General features: G+C 46.2%; 1 protein-coding gene across 1 annotated transcript in view; it reads right to left on the reverse strand.

Annotated features, from left to right (window-relative positions):
* Nucleotides 1–24,776, reverse strand: part of HSD17B12 (hydroxysteroid 17-beta dehydrogenase 12) — a 1,764,331-nt gene that overhangs the window by 1,105,804 nt on the left and 633,751 nt on the right. The window contains exon 5 of the mRNA XM_069623326.1: nucleotides 5,963–6,027. Within this exon, the coding sequence (XP_069479427.1) occupies nucleotides 5,963–6,027 (65 nt within the window). The remainder of the gene's footprint in view (nucleotides 1–5,962; nucleotides 6,028–24,776) is intronic.

The following is a 24,776-nucleotide window of genomic DNA, read 5'->3' on the forward strand; positions in this document are numbered from 1 at the left end:
GTCAATGCTTTATCTGTGCCGACTTAACAACTGGCAAATAAATATGGTGCGGCTGGCGTCAAAGGCTTCAGTGTCGATGTCAAGGGTTTGGCGGGCGAAAGCACTGTCGGCGTCTATGGCGTCTACTACCCAGACTTTTCCTTGTGTCACATATGATCCTTCGATGTAACACCAGATCAAGGCCTCGAATGCTCATGGATAAGGCCTTTATTCTAGGCTCAAGGGTGAGCAGGATTTTTCAGACAAGACCTTTCCTTTCCGGCTTCTTTCGAAGGCTAGAGGCTAGGTAGGAGCATGGCTTTTTGTCTCTCAAAAATCTTTAGCATTTCAGTCCTAAAGGCTTCCAACTCAGCCGGAGTGGACTTCTTAGTAGGGCAAGCAAACCTATTGGGGGAAACGTCCAACGACAAAGGCAACCTACGGTGCGTTCTCTTCAAAGACGAAGAGTGGTGTGAGCCAATCCTCGACCTGGATCACTTGGCCTTCTTCCTCTGAGGAGAGTCGCCTCTCGACTCGGTCGAAGGTTTCGTGGATCAAGTAGGAGACGTTTTAGGGTATTTTCCTACCTTCAGCTTCCCCTTCCATTCCATCAAGGCTTTTCCAGTCATGGACTGGCATTTCGAACAGTCGGAGGTGTCGTGGTCTGCTCCAAGGTGCCTCAAACAAACAGTGCGGGTCAGTCGGTGACATTTTTGACGCACAATCCGACACTTCTTGAAACCGGACTTCTGAGTCATCAGTGCCGATGCTGAAGACATTATCGAGAGGTGTTTGTAACAACGACAACACAAGATGAGGCGTGCCCAATTTTGCTCGAAGCTGTTGCGGAACAACAGAATTGAGGCCAACGGGCCCTGCGCATGCTATATATGCCTTCAAAGACATCCTCGACGGAAGCCTTTGAGTGACATCGACTCAACGCCAACCTCTGGCGAAAAATTAATTCAGAATCAGCTGAAGCTGGACAAGAAGTGTCAAAGATGAGGAATGCGTGGGAGGACACGATCCATTTGAAACAGTTTTCATCCTCCAAACTTCCTATCTCTCCTACTTCCCTATTTTCCTGCTAATTCTCCCTCATACAATAACTCCACAATCGCTGCCCCTATGGAATAAATATTCCTCACCATCTCTCTCCCTCCCTCCCTCCTGGCCATCTGGCCCGGTAGGTCAATTCTTCGACCATCTAATGGACTCTTTCGCTCCCAATCACCATCTCATTGGTGACTTCGACCTCCCCCAGCTCTCTGCTGCTCTATCCACAGACTAACTAGTTTCTACTTAACGACCCTCTTCTGTCCACTCCCTGCTCACGCATTCAAATGGAAACTCCTTTCACCTTAGTCTCATCTCAAATCTAAGTCTCTAATCTCTACCGCTCATCCTCTCTCCAATCACCATCATCTTTGCCTCCATCTACACTCCTGCTTCTACCTCACTGCCTCCATCTACTAGGGCTGTTACTAAGTGCATGTTTCCCTCCTCCATACTCCGACTACCACTCTGACCTACATCACTCTTTCCTATGCTGAAATCATCTTTCCATCCACTGAAGAAGCTACTTTAACACTGATTTGTATACTGCCTTCTCCTCAGTATCCTCTTACTACACTCACTCCTAATGCCTCCCCTCCACAGCCATGGATTACACCTTCCATCAGCACCCTGAAAAAAACCAATGTGGAAAATGCTTCATAGTAAATAAAGGTCAAGGCACTCCTCTGATCACCAACTAGGATATGATATGGCATTTATAACATGCCTATACACAAGTGTTTCAAGGCACGATGAGGCAAGGGAGGGGGAACGGAGGGAAGACAGAACGATCTTACTAGGCTAGGTGACATTGAGATTGCGCAAGTGCAAGGGAGGGGAAAAGAGCAGGGGGAAAGGGAGGGGGCAGTGCAGTAATTAGGATAAAACAGTAAAATAAAAGACAATAAAAAAAGTGCAGCCAGCTGGTGGCAAGTGCAAGGTTAAGTGCAGGTATCAGGTGTCAGTGGTGCTAGGGGGCTGTAAGGATACAGAACAGTCCCCGAGTGCAAGGGTTGCCAGTGGGGCAGTGCAGGTGTGCAACTGGCGGAGAGGGAACCGGGCCCAAGATCAGTGCAGTTTCAGGTTCAGCCAGGAGATCAGCAGGTGAGAGGAAAAGAGAAAGCAGAAGCAAAGAGGAAGGTCTTGAGGTGCTTCCGGAAACGGCGATGGTGCTCCGAGTTTCAGAGAAGCAGGGAGTCTGTTCCAGAGGGGGGCCCCAGCAGAAGAAAGATCTACCACCAACTCATTGCTTGGAAAAGCGACTGACTCTGAGGGAATTGGATGTGGATGAGCAAAGAGCTCGAGAAGGAAGATATTTAGCAAGAGAGAGTTGAAGGTATTGAGGCCCCAGGCACCAGAAGGCCTTGTGGACAATGCAGAGCGTTTTGAACTTAATCCTAGCCGCCGCTGGGAGCCAGTGCAGATATTTCAGTCCTGGAGAGATATGATCCCTGGGTTTGAGGCAAAGGACAAATCTCGCAGTCCTGTTTTGGATGAATTGCAGAGGGCGGAGAGTAGAGGCAGACAGATTTAGAAAGAGTGTTGCAGTAGTCCAGCCTAGAGAGAACCAGAGCTCTGGAGACTGAGTTTCTGGCGGAAGGAGAGGAAAGGAAGAATAGCTACGAGGTGGTGCATCTGGTAGTGATACTTCTCAGAGACGGATGTGAGGAGAGAATTTAAGTGTGGAGTCGAAAGTGTGGAGTATCAATGCTCCTCAAAACTACTTCTCTACTCTTGATTCTGCCAAACGTGACCCCTCATTTCGTTTCAATCCTTCCAACCTCGGTGCCTCCAAAAATCTTACAACTCAATTCTCTCACCGCCTAAACCCATCTCCTCTACTCTTTCTGCAAATGATCTTGCTCTCTACTTTGCTTCTAAAATGTATATCATTCACAATACCCTCGCTACTTACCTTCTATTCCCCCTCCTCCTGCTCACTTTTCTCTACCCCCTCCTCTCGCACTACTGGGTCTTCCTTTGCCCCCACCAATCCAGATTCTTGCCCTACTCCTCAAGGCTAACCTTTCCTGTGCCCGTGCGCCACTAACCCACTGTGCCACACATTGTGAAGGTGTGCAGTTATAATGTCTACTGCAAAAAGTCGAATGACAAAAAAAAGAAATGGGCGAAATTGTTTTTTCAAAATGTCATTTTTTATTTTACATGTTTTTTTTGCTTTCATGCGTTTAAAAAAGGGTTTAATAAATAAAAAGGGGGTTGGGGGAATCCCCCCATTTCGAACAGAAAATGAAAAAAAAGACATTCGGAAAAAAAATAGACATTTTTTTTCGACATTTTGACTTTCGACATTTTGTAATTCGACATTATCGCTATAAACCCATTGTGAAGCACATAAGCTCAGCGTTGCACCACATCTTGCTTCCCTCTTCAACTCCTCTCGGCAATGCCACTATTCCCTCACCATATGAACCAGCTACCGTCCTCCCTCTCCTTAAGAAACCTGGTCTAGATCCTAACTGTCCTGCCAACTTTCACCCTGTCTCTTCTACCACAGTATTCCAAAATCCTAGAGCGAGTACTATTCAATTGACTCACTGAGTTCCTGTTCAATCAGGCTTCCGACCTCTGCCTTCTACTGAGACGGCTCTCCTCCATGTCAGCAACTTGCAAACCTTTCATCGATTCTTATTCATCTCAACCTCTCTGCTGCCTTCATACGGGTCAACCATTCAGACCTCTCTGCATTCTCTCTCCTTGGCATCAGAGATAAGACCATTGATCGGTTTGCTCCACACCTTACTCCCCACTCACCTCCCCCTCTTACAGTTGAAGTTAAACCCCTACTTCCCCCCCCACTCCCCAAGTTTCTGTCCTTGTTTACAATTGTCTTCACTCTCTACTTCAGCTCCTGGCACACTGATTTCCTCTTACGGCTTCTCCTATCAACTCTTTCCTGACAACACTCAGAGCTTCTTCTTTTACTAGTTATCAGACGAGCGGTTATCAACAATCTGTAACTGTTTCTCTGTTGTCAAATATTGGATGACATCTCACTCGCTCTTGATCAACTCTACTAAGACTGAAGTTCTCTACTTGCCAGCATTCAACGGGCTCTCTTCGTCTCAGTCTTCTCTTCTGACTACCTTCCTTACTCTGCTTCCGCTGGTCTTCTTCAACCCATTACACCTCTCCTCACTCTTCATCTACAAATCTGCCACTGCAGTCATACTCCAACTCCTCTATATCAGAAAAATCCATCACCATCTTTTTTCAGTACTGCTAAACTTCTAATTTCCTTAGTACTTTCTAGAACAGACTACTGTGCCAGTCTCCTCTGACTTCCCAACAATGCTTTTTCACCTCTGGACAAAGTCCTCAACTTTGCAGTCCAAACACCTTTCAACCTTTCTCTCTTTACCACTACCTCCTCTGCCAGTCACCAGATTAGCTGGCTATGAAAAACTCCTCATCTTCAAAACTATCCATGGAATCGCCCAACATGACCTATCGGCTCTTCACTCCCTACTCTCCTCCTCGGCTCACCTCCTTGCCACCTCTCCAGCCCCTGAGTGCTCCCTCTAGTTTTCTCCCGCTCACTCTCCTCGCTCCCCTACTTTGGAATGATCTTCCTCTCCCTCTGTACTACCTCAACTCTACAATTTAAATCCAACCTCACTGCATCACCTCACTTTTCTTTCTCACTACCCCTTCACAGACAACCCTACAGCCCCTTTCTGGCACCCCTGTATCCCGTTCCCATCTCATTCTTTTCTGTCCTCGTCCCTGGTGTATGTTTCCACCATCCCCTGTAACATCTGGTCTTCAAGTTTTATTATCTCACCCCATTGTAAAGGACACATGTCCTCTCCGCTCTGTTATCAATGGTACATTTTGTAAGTGTTTTTGTACCAAAAGTGTATTGCTTTCTGTGTGATTTTTTAAAAATAAATTAGTTATGAAACCGTTTGATTACCAATACACTATTTTAAAAGCTTCATGGCCAAATAAAGTACAATAGTTACTTTGGGATCCTGGACTGAGACTTGGCATAACAGTGAGAAAATCTGCATTGCTTTTAGAGCAAATGAGGGCAGATGAAAAATACTATCATTAAGTGGAAACATACTTTCTTTGAGCCATGTTGATTGACTCTAAAATGAAATTTTCATTGGGAGATGCTCTATTTGTTTTAAACGGTGACGACCATACACTGTTTGAGTGCCTCCCACCGATGTATTCCACAATATACATTTTAATACACACCATAAAGATATAGTAATGCATAGACTCTTGATTCATTTGGCATACAATACTCAAAACTTTTTTTTTTCTTTTTTTACGAAAAGCGACAACCAAAAAAGAATAAAATTGGGTATGCATTGATTCTCTTCCGTGTTGTGTGTGCAGAAATTGGATTTTCTAAATGTGTTATGCATGACAATGGGCATTGCAAAGCGCAAGCAGCATCTGATTTCACATACATGGGTGTGTGTTATACCATGTATTGCCAGCAGGGCACTTGACCGTAGGATGATTGCGCAGCAGAATGTATTTATCCCCAAAAGATGGCAGATGGGTACGGATTGGCAGATACACATTTTTGGAAATGCAAGTGATGCACCGTGGAAAAAAAAAAAACATACAATATATGGTACAATGTGGATGTAATTATGACTGGTGGAATTAAAACACGCGAGTGAACCCTTCCCTTATGCACACATGAGGATTGGCGAGTCAAGAGCAGTCTGGCACAGTAGTGGCTATAGAAAATTGGGCCATTTGATGAAAGACTGGTTCCTCAGAACCCTGTTCCCCATATCTGAGGTAAGAATCGCCCTTGCAGCCCACTATTAAAAAGTCCAGGTGAATCTACTTAAAAGCTTGACCAAAGCTAAATTAATTTTTTTTTTAAATAACTTCGACGACCGGCCGTCTTAAAAGCAGTTTTATTTCTCATACTCACATTGTCCAGGTCCGGGATGTCCAGAAAATATTCGGGATAGCTGTACGACAAGCCCACATTATTAACTGTAAGAGACAACGAGTAAAAACACCATCAAAAAGTGATTTGTAAAGCAATCAATAAAACGACTTTTGTCGTGTAGTTCCACTAAATGACCAGAAGGTGGCAGCAGTGCCCTACGTGCATCATCTCCATGAGCTCATTCATTGCAAAGATGAATAAAGTTTTTAAAACAGATTTTACCGGATGTTAAGTGTTTTATTTGACGTTTACCAATAATTCGAATATTCACAGGAATGGCATCACTTGCGAATTTCGCATTGCAGCACACAGTGTTAAATCCGTATCTCAAAGGAATTGCTTGCTTAAAGCCATTTAAAGAAGGGGTGAAAATGCAAAAACACCACATGCAATGTTAAATGTAAGGAACTGGACTATATTAGAGCATAGCAAAATACAGCGACCTGGAGGCCAGGCCTCCAGTACATATTCCATTATTACTCTTAGATGTTAAATAAAGTTATTAGACACTACACCCAACCCCAGGCAGCAACTGACAAGCCGAACATTCACTCAGGCCTGTGACAAATCGCAGGATTCAGTCATTTCTCCCCACAGGGGAGCCTTTCCTTGTGGAGCTAGGGAGGTAAACCCTGCTATTCTGTACCCTCCCTCCGGGTAGTGGCAAGTGGGACTCACCCAGAGAGAAACCCCCCTAACCCCCACTTGGGAACAAGGACCCTCGTTCCAGTGAGGAAATCCCTGCCACATCCACCAGTAAACCAGTATTTACAAAGCCTACTGGAAGAAAACACAGGATCAGTTGATATTTGCTATTGCCATGTCGAACTACTGAGGAAACATGGAGAATTATTTATGGGGCAAAGAGGAACAAAACCAATGGAGTGATACAGAGTGCAAGTAAAGCACAAACGTATGACTAATGCTACACCGGGTTAATCCAAGCACAGCATCATAAAACCAAGAAGAGGAGACGTGTGAAACAGCAGCCCTGGAGTTCCAAATCAGCTGCTGGAACAAAGCTGAACGAACCGGGGAAGTGCGGCTTCCAATGTTCGAGGGAAGCTCGCATGTAAAAGTGCCAGAGTTGCGAGGAAAGCAAAGGATTGGAACAAGGTCTCTGGAGGGACCTAGTCCGGGTGGTGGCTTGACCGGAGACACGTGGAAGTGTCTTACTAATGCCGAAACCACTTGCATAGAGGCACAGTAGAGCATGCCGAAATAAGAGCGAAGCATGGATGAAAAATCCATCCTAACAGGAAAAGCAGCAAGCCATGTAGGAGCTCCAGGCCCTGTGACACGATTCCTGAATCAAGAAGGTAATGAGGAGAACCGAGGAACAGCACAGAACAACAAAGTGGGCCACCTGTTCATGAGAAGAGTGAGACTCACCACTGGGTTACTCATTCGCCCCAGTGAGGCACAAGTTGACAAGAAGAGTGAGGTATGTTTTGATGTTAAGAAGAGGGGTTGGAGGTGGGTTGAAAATTATTTTTTTTTACAATATTTTGTGTTCTGATAATTATTGTTCAAGAAATATCTGGGTGTTCTTTTTTTATTACTGCTTTTCACGTGCGTATATTTGTATATTTCTGACTATAAATAAAGAATTCAAAAATCTGGACTGCGGTAATCAAGATAAAGAGTTGCCACTGAAACAAGATAGACTTTCAAGTCTAAGGAAAAAGTAAGAGCTACAGTTAAGAAAAAACAAATCAATGAGACCTCCAGAAGTCAAAGAGATAAGGAAAAGAGGAAGCCCACTAATTGAACTTGATGACTGAGTAAAAGGGATAACCCAGAACTATCTAAAAAAAATACATTAATGGAATCTGCTGAAAAAGCAGCACAGAGATGAAGGGAGTCATTCTCCTGTGCCTTAGTTTTGTTAGTGGTAGGTTCAGGTCAGATTAGCTTTTGGACATTAGACAATTTTCTTTTGGACTGACTGACTAGCACCTTGGTTAGGTTTGTAACCCAAAGCTTAGAGAAAGGCGGCCATTGTTCAATTTTCTTTAAATAAAAATCAGTTCAATATGGAAATTCCGAGTCAGTCTCCCTCTGACCCACCACTGGCCACTCTTAGCATTCCAACATACATCACCCATCCATTTCACGCAAATCACCACTCCATTCACAGGGTACATCTTCCTTCACACTGAACAAGACATCCGCCTTCCCATCAAAACTGGGAAAGCACCAAGACATCACAAAATGCGAGAAAAATAAAACACTCCAACTCACTAATCATAGGAACATGCAGGGGAAGATGAACTCCGAAACTGGGTAACCTCTTGCAAACCACTTGTTTTCTGGGAAATGAGGGGGAGACCTGCGTGGCAGCGGGTATGTTTATCTTGAAGCCGTAGAGTTGCCGCCTGACTTAAAGCTGTCACAGGCTCATAATTTAGAAGCCTGATGGAGGGCGCTCTGTGGTGCAAAAGAGGTGATGTTTGTCGTGCCCTTAAGCGTGGGCACCCTCTGGCTTACAGTCCGTTGTATATTAGATAATCATATACTCACGGTATCCAATTTATTGTTTTAGTTGACCAGCACTGAGAAATGAAGTGAACATTCATTGTAATACCATAATGAGATCCGATAACTCATCTGTACTCTATGCGACTATAAAAAAAAATATGATGGGTCACAACAGTAGCTACGGTGCTAGTAAGAAGAATATTGTCGGGGTTTTCTCCCATTATTCAAACACTAATAAGGAACGCAAATTAGCATTACTGATGAAGGGTCCAGCAATCCGAAATGCGTTACGTACAGCAGCTCCTTAGAAAAAGATACACAGACACAGTGGAGCTTAATCTGTCAGATAAAATGTGTTGCACCATAAAGAAACCATTCTTATTCTTCAGGAATTTCCAATGAGTGTTTTATTATGAAACCAATTGTATAACATGCATTAGAAATCAATATTTCATTCAGGATAGTAACACTCAATGGGTATGTGCATCTAATTTTCTTGTTTAACTTTAGGATTGTAAGTCCGTTCAATGTAATTATATTTAAAAATTGGAATAGTTTGAAGATTCCAACTGAGTACTGTTGAATTTATTCATGGAACTCTTTGGCCTATGCCACACTTCCACTCTTCCCAAATCGAAACCGGGGAAACTGGGACGGGAAATACATATCGGAGAAAAAACATTGTCAAGGGAAGTTATGGTTACAAGTAAACCAAAAACCCCCAGAAAATCACCAGTTTTGGTAAGCTAAGCAACCATAACTCGCGCCACCACTGTGCACTGCTAATACTAACACCGAGTACATCAAAGATATCACAAAAATCATTGATGACCTCACTGATATCACATCTAAGCATGGTGGTTTTGCTCATTTAGTCAGAATATGACAATTCAAAAGGTGCTATTTATCTAGACATTAACCTTGTCATATGTTCTTAAAGTACTTTGCTTATTTCGTATGTTCTTAAAGTACTTTGCTTATCGTTTGGTCTCAGCTGATGGTGCATATAGACGGGGCAATAAGCAGGCCTCAAAAACACAATTCATTTTTATACATAAAGATGAACTTTAATGTTATTGACATTTTTTGGTGATGTTTCCTTCTTCCTTACTTTAGTTTCCCTGTATGTGCCTCTGATTTGTATGCATTGTGGATCTTCATATGTATTGTTTGTACTAACACACGTGTGTGTAGAAAGTCTGGAACAGTTAGCCATTTATCCCATGTTTAACATTACTCAAAACTCTGATAAAGTAGCATTCATTATTTTACTATTCAAAATTACCAGATTAAAAATATTGTACCTCTATGGTGCATGTTGCCGCCATTTCTTATGAGTATGTAGGATTACGGTCCGGTATTAACACTCCAATGTAATGTTTTGTTTAGATGAGTACATTCTTTAATACATTAAGTAGTTCAGTATAGGTCTTTCAATCACCCCCAACATCTTGTTAGCAACATTACAAACACAAACCCTTATAGCAATACTTTATAAACATTATTTCATATGTGATGTCATTAGGGATGTCATCAATATTTCTAATGTCATCTTTGATGTCCTGGGTGTTAGTCTAAGCAGTGCACACTGGTGGCGCGAGTTATGGTTGCTTAGCTTACCATAACTGGTGAATTTCTGGGTCTTTTCGGTTTTACTTCTAACCATAACGTCCCTTTAACAGTTTTTTCAATGAATTGCATAGGTCTTTACCAGTGCACCCTTAATATGCTACAAGTTCCTTATATTGTACTCACCTCTAATCTACCAGCTCTAAAGAACGCATGGTGCCTTATGTGCCCGGACTATCACACAACTCACGAAGCTCAGAAGCAGAGGAGAGAACACAAAATGTTCTTCCCATTAACCAACAGATATACATAAAACATAATTTATATTTACTACACCCAAATATACCCTTTTGTACAGATCATTTTAAAATGTACAAATTATTTTGTATTTATAAAACAGTTTAATGGAATGCACCAAGCATTAACCATAACCCAAAACCTCATTTTATCACTTCTATACAGGTGCAGCGTTGCCGAAAGGCGAATCATATTTATGGGTCATGTATCCGGCCCATCCAAGATGAAGGGCACGGCGCTCTAGTGGGAGCGCAATGACGAGAGTGGAACAAGCCTCAGGGCGGTCAGCCCCCACCATTAGAGATGCAAACTATACTGCATGGCCGCAGTGTGCAGTTTCCAGTGCCGTGCATGCAAATTTGACAGGTGCCACAAATACACGCTGGGGAGAGCGGGTCCAGCAAAACTAGGCCCTTACCCCTGGTGGGCCACGGCATCCTTAATATGAAACAGAACAGTGAAAGTGCTGACTGAGAGGACACAGCATACTCGGACCAACCAGTTTGGCGGCTTGTGCAGCTCCCTTGGAGCTGGCCTCAATATGGACCTTCGCAAGCTGCACATCCGCCACATTGAGCTCCAGAGGGTCTGGGACCCAGCCTAGTGGAGTCATTCCCAGATCTGCCTGGGTGGAATCTATGTGCGCATGACCAGAGAGAAAAGACGCTGAAGCAAGGCCATTGCACGCATCATAAGAGCCTACTCCCTGTGCTCCCCACGCCCCCCCCCCCCCAAAATAGGCAGCACAGGAGGGTGTGCAACTGTATATTACAGATTTGAGGGGCAAAGAAAAATAAAGGAAAAAAAAAAAGCTGACAGAGCGGGTCCCTGTGGTGCTTGCACCAGGAGCTGTCCCAGCACAGCATTGAGAACGCAGGGAGGAGCCCCCCCCCCCCCCCCCCATCTCGCTGCTTCTGTCCCCAGAATGCCCCCAAGGAGATCAGTGTGACAGGGTGCCACCCTGTGAGACAATTGGCCCATTAAGTGGGGGGTGACCCAATACAAAGTCCGGTGGACCTCCGCCTCAGGATTGGCCCTCATCAGGTGGATTAAGCATTATATGCTAAGCCCGCTCCCAGATAACCCATATTCAAACACCATGGCAACCACCTCTGCCCTCACCAGCCTTCCTCCATCATTCACCACCATGAACGATAGTCTCCAAACCTCTACCTCTGCCCATACCAACCTTCCTCCATCTTGTACCACCAGGAACCATCATCTCCAAACTCACAACAGGCGACCCTCCACACCCCTACGGACTCCCCCATCCACAGCCCCACACCCCATCCATACCAGAAAAAAGCTCCTCCATATGCACACATGGCCAACCCTCCTCCCACATCGCCCAGCCCTACAACAAACAAAAAACAAACTTGCTGCCCCTACGGATGCCACTCCTCTCAAATATGCCTTAATCAACATTAGGTCAGTCCCAGCTCATGCCCCCGAGATCTTTGACCTTCTGACCAACAACCTTGATGCTTGCCATATCCGAAACATGGCTCCATCCCACTGCATTATCCATTGCCATGATGCTCGGCTACGCCATCCTATGGAATGACAGAATCCTCAGAGTTGGAAGAGTCGCACTCATTTTTAACACCCTTGCCATCAGAACCATCAACTTGAGCCCTATCCCTAACTGTGAATCGCTCTCCATCACATCAACATACACCATCAATCTCTACCTCATCTACCGACCCCCTGACCCTATCACCTCCTTTGTGTAATATCTCTTACAAGTCATCAATCCCTCATTGAAGCTGAGCTCCAAATTCCTCATCTTTTGTGACCTCAACCTTGGAGTTAATGACCCCCTCCGAAACACACCCCAAAAGCATAGCCATGTCTCAATCACATTGGCTTCCGTCAGCGAATCACTGACCCTACCCACATCCTTGATTGGATTGCTGATCTCAACTGCAACATCTCCTGCCCAACCATCTGAACCTACCCATGGTCAGATCACCACACCATCCCCTTTTACATCACGATTGGCAAACGGCCCTCCTCCTGCCACCCAATGAAACCTAAAGGCCCAGCCCACTGCACCAACAACCTAACCAAGGACCAACTCCCACCACTCCTCTCAGACCTCAAGAACCCAACTAACAGAACAACCGACCCTGTGGCCCTAGTAGATCTCTACAACACCACAATTGCTCAAGCAGTGGACATACTTGCCCGCTCAAACCGCACAAAGCTAAACCTGCGCTAAAGAAAAATTCCTGGTTCATCCCCGAGGTCCTCGCTTCGTGCACTGTGAAACGTGCTGCGGAAGGTACTTGGAGGAAATATCCTTCCTCAGCTAACAAAAACCAATTCAGTTCTCTCGCCAACAATAGAATTGAAAGCGCCACATCTAATTCTCTGGAAATCTTCACAATCTTGTGCGAATTCTAGTCGCAGTCAACCCTCCCACCACCCTCACAGAAGACGACTGGTGTAACAGGGTGCAACAAGCCCTTAGAGGAAATCACTCAACAAAAAAAAATCTGCGACAAACAAGCCAACCGAGCCAAACCAGCACCCTCCTCCTCCTTTCACCATGCAAGACCACACAGCCCATCCTCCACGCCATTTGACTTTCACCCAGTCTCTTAACTGGAAGTAGCCAACATAATCAAAAGCCCCAAGCCATACCGCTGCAAATGCAATGCCTGCCCCGCCCCCATCAAACACTGCAGAGTCACTCACACGGTTCATCACAGCCATAATCAATGCCTCCTTCTCCACAAAAACTGTTCAAGCATACCCGAAAGAAGCATGGATCCTCCCGTGACTAAAAATAAACTCCTTCGACCCCTCCATCCCTACCAACTACAGTCCCATCACAACAGTGCCCTTAATCCTAAAGATACTCTACCGTGCAGCCTACATCCAGGTACAACAATACCTTGAAGCCAACTTCTTCCAGGCGTCCATCAATCGGGCTTCGGCACAAGGTATGGCAATGTAACTGCCCTGCTTTATCTGAACGATCAACTAGATGACATCAAACACACAGGTAGACCAGCAATGCTCCTCATGCTGGATCTCTCAGCTGCGTTTGATCTCACGACCATCAGGTCCTCTGCGATAACCTCACCACCACGGCAAACCTCTCTCCTGCAGCCACTGACTGGATACAATCGTTCCTAGTAGACAGATCGTCTCGAGTCTTCATAGACTATCATGCTGCCTCACCCCTGCCCGTTACCTGTAACGTCCCCCAAGGTTTGTGCCTTTCCCCGACTAACATTTATACTAATCCCCGTTTCGATCACCTGGATGTCTTCGGCATCTCCTACACAAACTACGCTGATATCATCCAAATTATCCTCCCCCTCTCAGACCCTTACCACCTAGACACCGCTACCATCAACTCAGAATACAACATCGCCTAAAACTGGACGGCAACACACGTTATGCTTAAACGATGAAAAAAAACAAATTCTCATTGTTGGCTCGCCCACCACTCTCTGCAACTTGGAGCCGTACTACAAATCCTTCAAAATTGATGGCAACCGAATCCATATCTGACCCACTGCAAAAACGATGGGCATCTATCTTGACGCTTCAGTCGACCTCTCACATCAAGTTAACGCCATCTCCTCCGCTGCCGTGCCCACAGCCAAATTGATCAACGCTAGTAAGCCTTTCCTCTCTGTACCAAATTGCCAGAGGCATCACCAGGGACAAATTAGACTACTGCAACGCCCTCTTGGCTGGCATCTCGGAACACAACCTGAAAAAGCTACAAATCATCCAAAACAATGCCCGGCAAGCTGCCCTTGGCCTTATCATACACACCCATGTCTCAGAGGCCAGAAAAGACACCCACTGGCTTCCGATCCAAGAGCGAATCAACTTTAAGATCCTCGCCATTATTCACAAGTGCCTCTCCGAAACTGCACCGGCCTACCTTCCTCAGCATGTGAGACAATAAACCCCCCACTCGCACACCAAGATCCTCACTAGACCACTTGCTCAAAGTGCCCCGCTTCAATCGCCAAACTGCAGGTGGGTCAAGCTTCCCGGTTGTCACAACGGCCAAGCTGTTGAACATTCTCCCCATGCTCTTGAGAATGGAACCCTCCTATTGGACCTTTAGGAGAAAGGTGACAACTTGGCTTTTCGACCCAAGCTCCTCGGATCCAAGACACTATCAGTGCTGAACGCAGCCTACCCAGGGCTCCAGGATGGTCGGGGGTGATGCACCTGGCCTTGGGCATCCATCTCCCATGTGGGTTGACGACCCCCAAGCGCAGCCTGAAGCTCTGGCTGGGCTATGTTACAGCCTTTCCCTCCAGGGAAGAATGGGGACCCTGCCGAACTGCCACTGGACTTTGGGACGGTTGACCCACATGGGAGACAGCCACCCAAGCGAGGGACATCACCCCCGACAAATCCTGGAGCTGCGGATCGGTTGCGTTACAGAATAGAAATTCCCTCGGGGAAGGGATGGGGATTTTGCAGTGGCTCCCTGGGACAGCTGCTGCACTTGGGGATGATCGTCCCATATGGGGGACAGCCCACCAAAGCCAGGGACATTACCCCCGATTATCCTGGCGCTCTGGCTGGCCTGCGTTGCTGCTTCTCCCTTTGGGAAAGGTTGGGCACCCTGCCATGGCTCCCTGGAACCGCTGCTGAGCTTGGGGATGGTCAAACCACATGGGAGACAGCCGGCCAATGCCAGGTACATCACCCCCTCCCATCCAAGAGCGCTGGATGGGCTGTGTTACAGAATTTCCCTCCTGGGGAGGGAAACAGATGTCCACGGCCGGACATCACCTCCAACTGTCCTTGAGTTCTTGCTGGCCTGTTACAGATTTTCCCCCCTCGAGGGAGTCCCAGCAGTGTGCCAATACCTCCCTCAAGAGAAAAACTAACGCAGCCCAGCCAGAACTCCAGGACGGTTGCAGGTGATGTTCCTGGCCTTGGACATCCGTTTACCATGTGGGTGTACCGTCCAAGCGGAGCGGCAGCTCCAGGGAGCCCAGGCAGGGTTCCCTTCTTTCCCCCCCCCCCGAGGGAAATTCTGTAACGCAGCGCAGCCAGTGCTTCAGGATGGCCGGGTGATGTCCTGGCCCTGGGCGGCTGTCCCTCATGTGGGTTGACCATCCACAAGCCCAGCAGCGGTTCCAGGGAGCCCCAGGAAGGTCCCCGGCCTTTCCCAGAGGGAGAAGCTTTACTGCAGCACAGCCAGAGCTCCAGGTTGGGGATGGTCGACCCACATGGGTGACAGGTGCCCAAGGCCTGGGACATTACCCCCAACCATCCTGGAGCTCTGGCTGGGTTGCGTTCCACCTTCTCCCTCTAGGAAAGGAAAGGGAGTCTGCCGAGGCTCCCTGAAACTGCCGCTGGACTTGCAGACGGTCAACCCACATGAGCGACAGCCACCCAAGGCCATCACCCGACCATCCTGGAGCTCTGGCTAGGCAGCATTACAGAATTGCCCTCGGGGGAACGGACGGGGACCCTGCCTGGGGTCCCTGGGACTGCCGTTGGACGTTGACGGTTGAAACTTTCTTTTCCACCCAGGTAGGTGCACCCACACATGTGAGTTACTGTTTTCATCTGGACACCTGTGTGAAGGTAGGACATGTATTGTCAGCGGTGTGTTTCAGTAGTTTCCAGCTAAATTTGGGACTTTGACGGGGCTTGTGGGGAATGAATTCTAAGGCGAATGCCCCAAGTCAGACCTCTGGAGTCCAACAGGTGTCTTTTCAGAAATGCATGGAGTTCCCCATTTTCCTTGGTGGGCTGCGACACCTCAGGCCCAAATCTGTAGGTTGTCCACAAGAGCAATTACCCGCAAAATCTGCCCTGCCGAAAAACACTTGGGGTTACCAGTGGTTTAGACTTTTCCATATGCACCCAGGTAGGTGCACCCACACGTGAGGTACCGTTGTCATCAGGACACCTGTGGGAACGCGGGAAGGTAGGACATGTGTTTCTGGTGGCGTGTTGGCAGTGGAAATGTCTGAAAATTGTGTTTTTGCCAGATTTTGGACTTTGCCAGGTCTTGTGGGTAATACATTCTGGGGCGATTTGCGCAAGTCAGACCTCTGTGGATTCCCACTGGCGTCTTCTTTTCGGAAATGCATGGGATTCCCTGTTTTCCTTGGTGGCTGCGACACCCCATGCCCAAATCTGTAGGTTGCCCACAAGAGCAAAATCCTGCAAAATCTGCTCTGTCGAAAGACCTGGGGTTACCAGTTTCCCCTTTTCCCTTTGCGCCCAGGTAGGTGCACCCACATGTGAGGTACCGTTTTCGTCGGGACATATATGGGAACGCGGTAAGGTAGGACATTGTGTTCTCTTGGTTTTCATAATGTTTTCATACATTTGCTGCTGCACTTTGTCACACAACCCTTTTATTTCCCAAATGTGACCTACATTTAGTCGGTGCTTTAGGCACTATATGCTTTTGTAACCTGCACAAGTCACCGACCCTTCAAAAGCTCTGCCTGCGCTCTTTCAAAAAAATGTATGCTTGCCATTCTTCACCACATTTGTTTTCCTTATTTACACATGCTAAGTACACCTGGTTAGGCCACAAGCATAAAAATCCAGTGTATCATGGCACAGTTTTTGGCTTGTGGTATTTTTTGTTTTGCGAAACATTACAAAAAATGTGTGATTTTTTTTAACTGGAGGAGTCGGGGGGAAAGGTAACGGGACATTGCTTTTCTCAAAATTCACAGAAGCCATATTGCCATAAAGGGCCAACCATGTCCACCACATACCTTTTTTATCTGTCATTTTCCTTATTTTTTCCCCAAACTATTGGAATTTTCGCTACATAGTTTCCTGACCTGTGCAAATCACCCTTTACTAAACTTGGAATTTTGGCTACTTTTCAGAAATGTAGGTCTTTTTGTCTTCCATTCCGTCCATGCATGTCCAATTGGGAAAAAAAAAGCGAAATCGCCTCACAAAACTGATGCTAACCATATAAAAATGTTTTCTTTTGGTTTCCACTCAACCTGTTCTTGAAAGCCTGGAAAATGGAGAATTCAGAAGAGCAAACCATTTGTTCCTAGCTCTTACAAGGATAGAAAACACAGGCTTCTTGTGCATCTTGTTATTGGCATTTTCTGAAAAAACTCAAAATGTGATCCTTTTTGGTTATTTTGTCTCACCCCCTGTTAGGCAGAATTATTTGTAGCACTCTCTGGGAACACCACACACGATTAAGACTACAAGTGACAGTACAATGTCACCTTTGGTACCTGTACTACACAGTTAAAGTGGTAGCAGTAGCGGAGCAGCCAGACTTATCTCAAGATTAAGTGAGCAGTATCAAATAGTTACAGAAGGACAACAATTACTATGATTCAGGCAAACACTGACTCAAGGTTTTCAAGTGTAAGAATATACATTTATTTCACTCTTCAGTTGTACAACCACACACTATTATAAGCAGTCTAAAAATCACACTCTTAATACACCACTTTCCTTAAATTCCAGACAAGTTAAGCTCACAAAATGAAGTGGGAGCAAAATGGCGCTCCAAGCAATTTAAAAAGGGAGGGAAAGAAAGTTAAATAGAAATTAAATCACACCAACAGGTAAGTACTCGGGGCAATTGAACAAGAGGAACTTCAGTGAGTAGATCAGATAGAAAAGGCTTAGGCCAAAGTCAATGGGTCAAAAGTCTTTTGCTCAAGATCACACAGTTCAGGGTAGTTTGCGGTAAAGTTTGTGGCACGGTTTTCGGACGAGGTTGGTTGACACAAAAGTTAGTTCAAAGAGAAGAGAAGGACAAGCCCTCGGATTGGAGATGGATTTCAAACACTTTCACCGCGGTTGAACGAAACGGACAACCAGATTTGCACAGTGCCTTAAAACAGAGGGAGCTGTAGCTGAGGCGGACGTTCCTGCAGGCTCAGGGTTCCTGAAGCGACTGACAAGTAGGAAGACTGGAGGGTCCTGCACTACCCAGGGAACAAACCAGCAGCAGCACAAAGCAAGGAATAAAAAGGTGCGCTCCTTAAAACCCAAACAGGGTCCGACCTTCCTGGCTATCCGGCCCACTGTAGCTCTGTACAGCGAATTCGACCAGAGGAGGGGTCCTGGCTTGCAGTTTAGGCGAACTGGTTGGTCCCACCAGCTCAAGGGAAGATGTTTCTTGGAGGATATTCTCTGTCGTCGGATTCTGGAGATTCAGACCTGCAGCAGGACTTCACCGGGCGGTTCAGTCATTGTAGGAGTCCTCTTCTGCCAGTTCCTCGTTGGCTCTTTCGTTCCAGTGGCGAGTCTGCCTTTCCAGTCCCAGAGACCTGCTTTTTATGCAGTTTTCCCCCATTCATACAGCCTGGCTGTCAATGACACAGCAGGGTGGCTGTACTGGCGAGGACAGGCTCCTCAGCCAAACAGGAGTGCGACTTGGGTTACGAAAGGAACCCATAGTAGGGGTCCAAAGATCCCTCCCTCACATTGCCTACCTAGACTTTCAGGCATCTTAAGGAGGGCTTCTGTGCAGAAACCCGCGAAAAAAAGACAGCGAACAAAGGAGTCATCCACGGTTTGGCGCACAGAGAAAAACACGAGAAAGACTAACAAATAAATGGCGAATAAACCCAGCCGGAGCCAAAATAAAATGTATTTGGTCAAGCGGGTTTATGTTCGAGGCTAATATAGCCTAAAACATTACCACGTTTATATAAAAGATAACCACGGTAGAAAAGTTAGGGTAGATACCACTGCCACCAGCCAAGTCTTAATGTAAAAGGACCAAAACAATGCTCCAAGAGGCACAGACAAAAAGGGATAAGAGTTAACCCTTCCCAATACCCCATGTAAAATGGGGTGTACTGTGGCTGTGCTTTAAAGTGACTAAAGTCAAGTTAATGGCAACTTTACCCTTTTCTGGGGGACAGTAGTCAGCCCCAGAAAAATGGAACCAACCTGTGTCACTGCACTGAAGGTGCAGTGTAACAAACATGAAATTTGAGTCCATGGAGTAGGTGAGGCTCCAGTGCTCAAGATCGCACAAAAAGTGAAAACACACACAGCAAAACATGTAAGAGTGGGAAAAAGGCTCACACTCTTACCAGGAGAAAAAAAAAAATCCTAGAAATCCAGCAAAGCTGCTGAGGGACTCAGTGGGTAAGGGAAATTAGCCATTCTGGAGAATTCTCCCTAACACCCCCATACAGCAAACTAGGATTCCTTGGAGGCGTTATGAGCGCCTAGATGTGGGAAGAAAAGGGGCCAAATTTGGCCGAGATATCACATGCAACAAAAAAGTTACAAGGGATTGAATGGCGACATATCAAAATCACCAAAAAAAGAGCTTGGCACCCTTGGGGGGAACCTTGACAGTTAAGGGGTTAAGGAACTTTTAAATTATGTTAACAATCCTGTTATTAAAAATACTGATCATCACTGTCCTTGCACCTGTCCTCCTTGTCGCCTACAATCGTCCAACAAATTCCCAAAATACAAATGAAAGATGCTTTGATGAAACTTCACTCCCTTCACCCCCTGATCATTACGGACACTCCAAAAGTGCATTCTGCACCAATCTAGGGTGTTTCAAGTTGAAAGGATACCATTCCAGAGCTCATAGAGGCCTTCTTAGTTTATCTGGCAACTTTTTACAACTTTTCAAGGTGCATTTTTGTGTGGTCCACACACAGTTGCGCGGCCCGCAGACAGCTCCTCTGAAGGGACCCACCCATTACTTTGAGTCAGTCTCAAGCTGGCAGTCCAGGAGAGAGCACCTGCTTTGCAGAGGTTTTGGAAACCATATTATCTGCTCTAACGGCATCTGTTATGGCCTTTCCTCGTCACCAGCCATCCCGACGGCCACCCCACCACCACCACCATCTGGAGGGCCTGGAAAGAGGAACAGGCATGAGGATGCAGAAGTGTGATTGGAAAGACGACGATGAGGTAGAGGAAGTGCCTACCTCCAGTGCCTGCAGTAAGTCCTGGATGTGGTGGTTTTTTACCACTGTTGGGGAAGTACCAAAGGCTCAGGCAGCCAAGATTAGATGCACTGAGTGCAAAGTTGTAATTAGTCACAGAAAATATTTGGCAGTACTCCTACAGGACCACATCCATGCACCGCCACGCCAAATCCAACCACCCAGGTGCTCTGAAAAAGGAGGTACCTTTTCCAGGGAGAAGCAGGTTTACAGCCTCTATTGCAGCTTCCTCAACCGCTCCTGTCACCACACGGACTACTCCTGTGGGGCAGAGGATCCCAGCGGCTTCCTCAGAGGCCATACAGAACACTATTGACCCTTACCTTTTGAGGGTTACAGTGCTATATTTGTACTGCGAAGCACCAATCTGCAGGAGGGAGCACTTTTGTAGTGCTTTTGAAGCCACTGTCAAGGAGCACAACAAACACTGTTCCCCCACCTTAAATTTAAGGCCCACCCAAAATCTTCCTCTGTCCACCTGCACCTCCATCTCTGTGGTTGGTGCCCCATCCGTCCCCCACCTTACCTTGCCTTTCCTGAAACAACAAAACAAAAATACAAAATCACAAAAATAAACGGTTCCTTTAGGAGCCACCTTTCAGTGTTAAAAAAAGAACTGGAGTAGAAAAAAAAAAAAAACACTGGCCCCTTTGCAGCCAGCATAGTCCACGGACAGCATGGTAGTCCGCAGACACCAGGAAAATTCCAGGCGTGGGGTGGGAGAATTATTTTAATTGTTTTTAGTTCAAAAATTGTGGTTCTTAACAGAACCTTTTTTTCCTTGTTTTGGCTTTTATATATATTTTTGGTTTTATATACTGAACAAGTATTCTACAGAACTGAATTATTTGTTCCAACTTTCAGAAAGTGTTACATTTATTTTTCTGTTTTTCCTGTTTGTTTACTTTGACTACTAAAGAATACTTGAATCCACATTATATATGTTCACAGAAACTGCTTCAATGTATTTTGAACATTTTCAAGAAAATCTGATTGCCCACATCAGTGAGAAGCACTCCATCTCTTCGAAAAAAGTTGACAATATCAAATGTTATATTTTCATTATGCAAAGGTAGCTGAATACCCTCACACTACCATTTACGGAGGGTGGAATCCAACTCCCCGATTTCCAGAAATACCACCTCGCAGCACAACTGACACACGTCGTCAAGTGGTTGTCCGATGAACCAACAGCTGAGACAGGCCTCCTTCGCCAACTGATAGCACCAATGTACCCCAAAGAAGTAATATGGAACTCACAGGTAGGGCCTCCCGATCCGCCCATGCTGGTAAAGCTGGGGAGACAAGTCTGGAACAAGGTCTGCTCATCGCTCGGCCCGAGCCCACCATATATGCCCGAAATACCCTTGCTCGCCGGTGTCTGCAAGACACCCACCGACCTACCGGCAATGAGGAAGTGGGAGAATTCTGGCCTTTACACGTGGGGGAACATGTTTGTGGAAGGAATATTCCGGGACTTCGACTCATTACAGACGGAAGAAGGGCTTGCCGCTGGCCAATTTTTATGGTATCAGAGGGTGAAATATGCTGCTAAGAAGACCTGGAGCACATGACCCGAGGAACCGGAAACACACCCTCTTGTGCAGGAGATGCACAACTTGAGCGATGGCTGGAATCCCACGTCGAGACTATATACCCAACTAAATGATAGACGCAACCCGAGGAGTGAGCACCTGAAAGAAAGGTGGGAGGCTGATCTGGAAACTAACATCACAGAGAACGAGTGGGACAGGGCCCTGATGTACCCGAAGGAAGTATCCCGCAATGCCAGGTTCAGGCTCATCCAGCTGAATGTCCTCTACAGGACCTATATGACCCCACATAGGGTATCCACATTCAGTGATAAAACCCCACCAGTGTGCCCGTGGTGCACCAGTGAGCATGCAGACCTAATCCACATGTTCTGGACATGCCCCAGAACTAAGAAACTCTGGTTCGCTGTCGAGAGGACTTGCAGGGGGGCTGGAGTGGAAAGGTACGAGTGGACGCCCAAGGAGTGCCTCCTGGGCACGTATCCCAGACTGAGCAAAATTAAGCACACAGTGAAATTAATGGACATGGCTTGCATTCTAACGAAGAGAACGATAGCAATGGCTTGGAAATCTCCTGGAGGCCCCAGATATGAACCCTGGATCAGGGAAATGGAGAGATGGACCAGCGCTGACACCAGGGCCTGGGAAGAAGGGAATAACCGGGGAGGCGAGGATGTGAGTGCAACATTGGAATCCTGGAAGGCCCTCCTGAGAGACATGATCTTCTCGACGAACTTCAAGCCCCCCTGAGCATACCCATCGTCATGGACAGTTGTCATGGAAAAGATCTGAACTACACCCACGCTTACCCCGGCACTGCGACCCCTCGGGAAAGCCAAGTGGTGTCTGGAACGTGGCCCGGAGTAGGGCTAGCAAGTAACCCTATGGTGGTGAGAGACGGGACGGCCAAGTTAATGTTTGTTCACTGTTATTGTTTCGTAATGTTTATTGGACAAATCTTGTAACACTCTGGATGCTGAGATGCATTCATGCTTAACTGCCCTTTGTCTATACAAAATGCCAATAAAAACATTTAAAAATAAATTCATTATGCAAAGGTGTCATCCCGCAAAAAAGGACATACAACTTTAATCACATTGCGCCTTGCTTTCTCAATTTGTGGGCAAAATAAATCTGAATATCCACATTTGTCTGAGCTATCCATGAAAACACAATGTTTGACTGTAGAAACCGTTCCATCAACTTTCCAAATGTATTCATTGCAAATTGTAATGAAATGCCAGTAACTTAGCCCAAACTGTTGCCTCCACAGAGAACTACATGATGTCCTGATGCTTCAAGTTAATCATTCTCACAAAATAGGAATTCCGCCCACGTCATTTCTCGAACACCATACCACGAAACTTCAAATGTATCAAATACAACATTGTCAGACAATCCACAGTGCTCAGAATACCCCTTCAGCCAACGCCTCCAGTCTGCTTCCTCAGACATAGCCATCTTCATTGCAAACCAAGATAATTCGTTAGCCAGTCTTCCTGCACACCACGCCCAGGAAACCCGATTGGCTGATTTGCCCCCCGCACCCCCCCCCATCCCCTCGATGTCCGGACAGCCACGACTACAGCCACCTGGATCAAAAATGACTGTAAAACTCTTCAAGAATTATATTTTCAGATTCAACATCTGCATCTAACAAGACATAGTACAGGGATGCTTATATATTTAAAAGAACAAGTTACCAACGGGTAACATTCTTTCGACTGGATGTTTCTCCCACGTATTCCTCATCTTTGATATACGTATCTCACCAGCTTCGCTGCTTCGGAAACATTCTCGGCAGAGGGCGCAGTCTACGATGTTGTGGCGTCGATGTCCATCGAGGGCAACCGTGGCGTGCCGACATCAGCAGTAGTATAAATAGCTTGTGCCATGCCCGTTGGCTTCAGTTCTGTTTTTTCATTTTATAATTCGAGGAACATCCAGGCGTACCCCAGACTAAGCTCTACGGGAACGCAGAGTGTAAATCACGTAAATTGTACAGTAGGGTTGGATGGGAGGGGCGATGAGGAATATCTGGGAGGAACATACAGTCGAAAGAACGTTTCCAGTTGGTAAGTAACTTGTTCTTCGAATGGATTGTATCCTCCCACGTATTCCTCATCTTTGATAGACTCCCAAAGCAGTGATAATTTTGGAGGTGGGAGTACTATTTAGTCTTATCATGAATGGAAGGAAGTACAGCCTTTGCAAAAAGGCGTTCTTGGGAAGAAGTAATGCAGAACGAAAGTATGAATTGACTCCCCTCTGAAGAGCTGCAAAAGTTGCCATGCCCCTCGTGGAATGAGCCATAAGCCCTTCCGGCGGTTATTTTCCAGCTAGCCTGTAACACTCCCCAATAGCTAGAGTAATCCAGCAGGATATAGTCTGTTTTGTCACCACCAATCCCAATTTAGGACCGGCATAACCCACAAAGAGTTGGTCATCCTGGCGTAATTTTGCCATTCTCCCTATATAAAAACCCGAAGCCCTTTTTGGGCCTAGTCTATGCAACCTCTCCTCCTCTTTGCCAAAATGAGGAGGATAGAAAGTTGGGAGTGTTATTTTTTGTGACAAGTGAAAATCAAACTACTTTCGGCAAGAAAGATGGTTTAACTCTAAGGACTATACTCATGGAATGTAGTATACAGAGGTTTGCATGAAAGAGCCTGCAACTCACCAGCCCTGCGTGCTGATGTTAGCGCCACAAGAAGGGCAGTTTTCTATGTTAAAAGCCTTAACGGGCAGGAATGTAAAGGCTCAAAGGGTATACATGTTAAAAACTTCGACACAAGATTCAAATCCCAAACAGGGACATGAAATGGTATTGGGGGTACACGTTTGTGAGCCCCTTCAAAAACTCGACAATCAATGGCATTTTGAAATAGGAAATTTCTTCAGAGGAGCACTTAAAGATGGAAAGCGCGGCTAGGTATCCTTTTATTGTTCCAATCTGGAGCCCCAGATTGG

Source organism: Ambystoma mexicanum, chromosome 11 (genome assembly GCF_040938575.1).
Source record: "Ambystoma mexicanum isolate Mex_15411 chromosome 11, UKY_AmexF1_1, whole genome shotgun sequence".
Lineage (NCBI taxonomy): Eukaryota > Metazoa > Chordata > Amphibia > Caudata > Ambystomatidae > Ambystoma > Ambystoma mexicanum.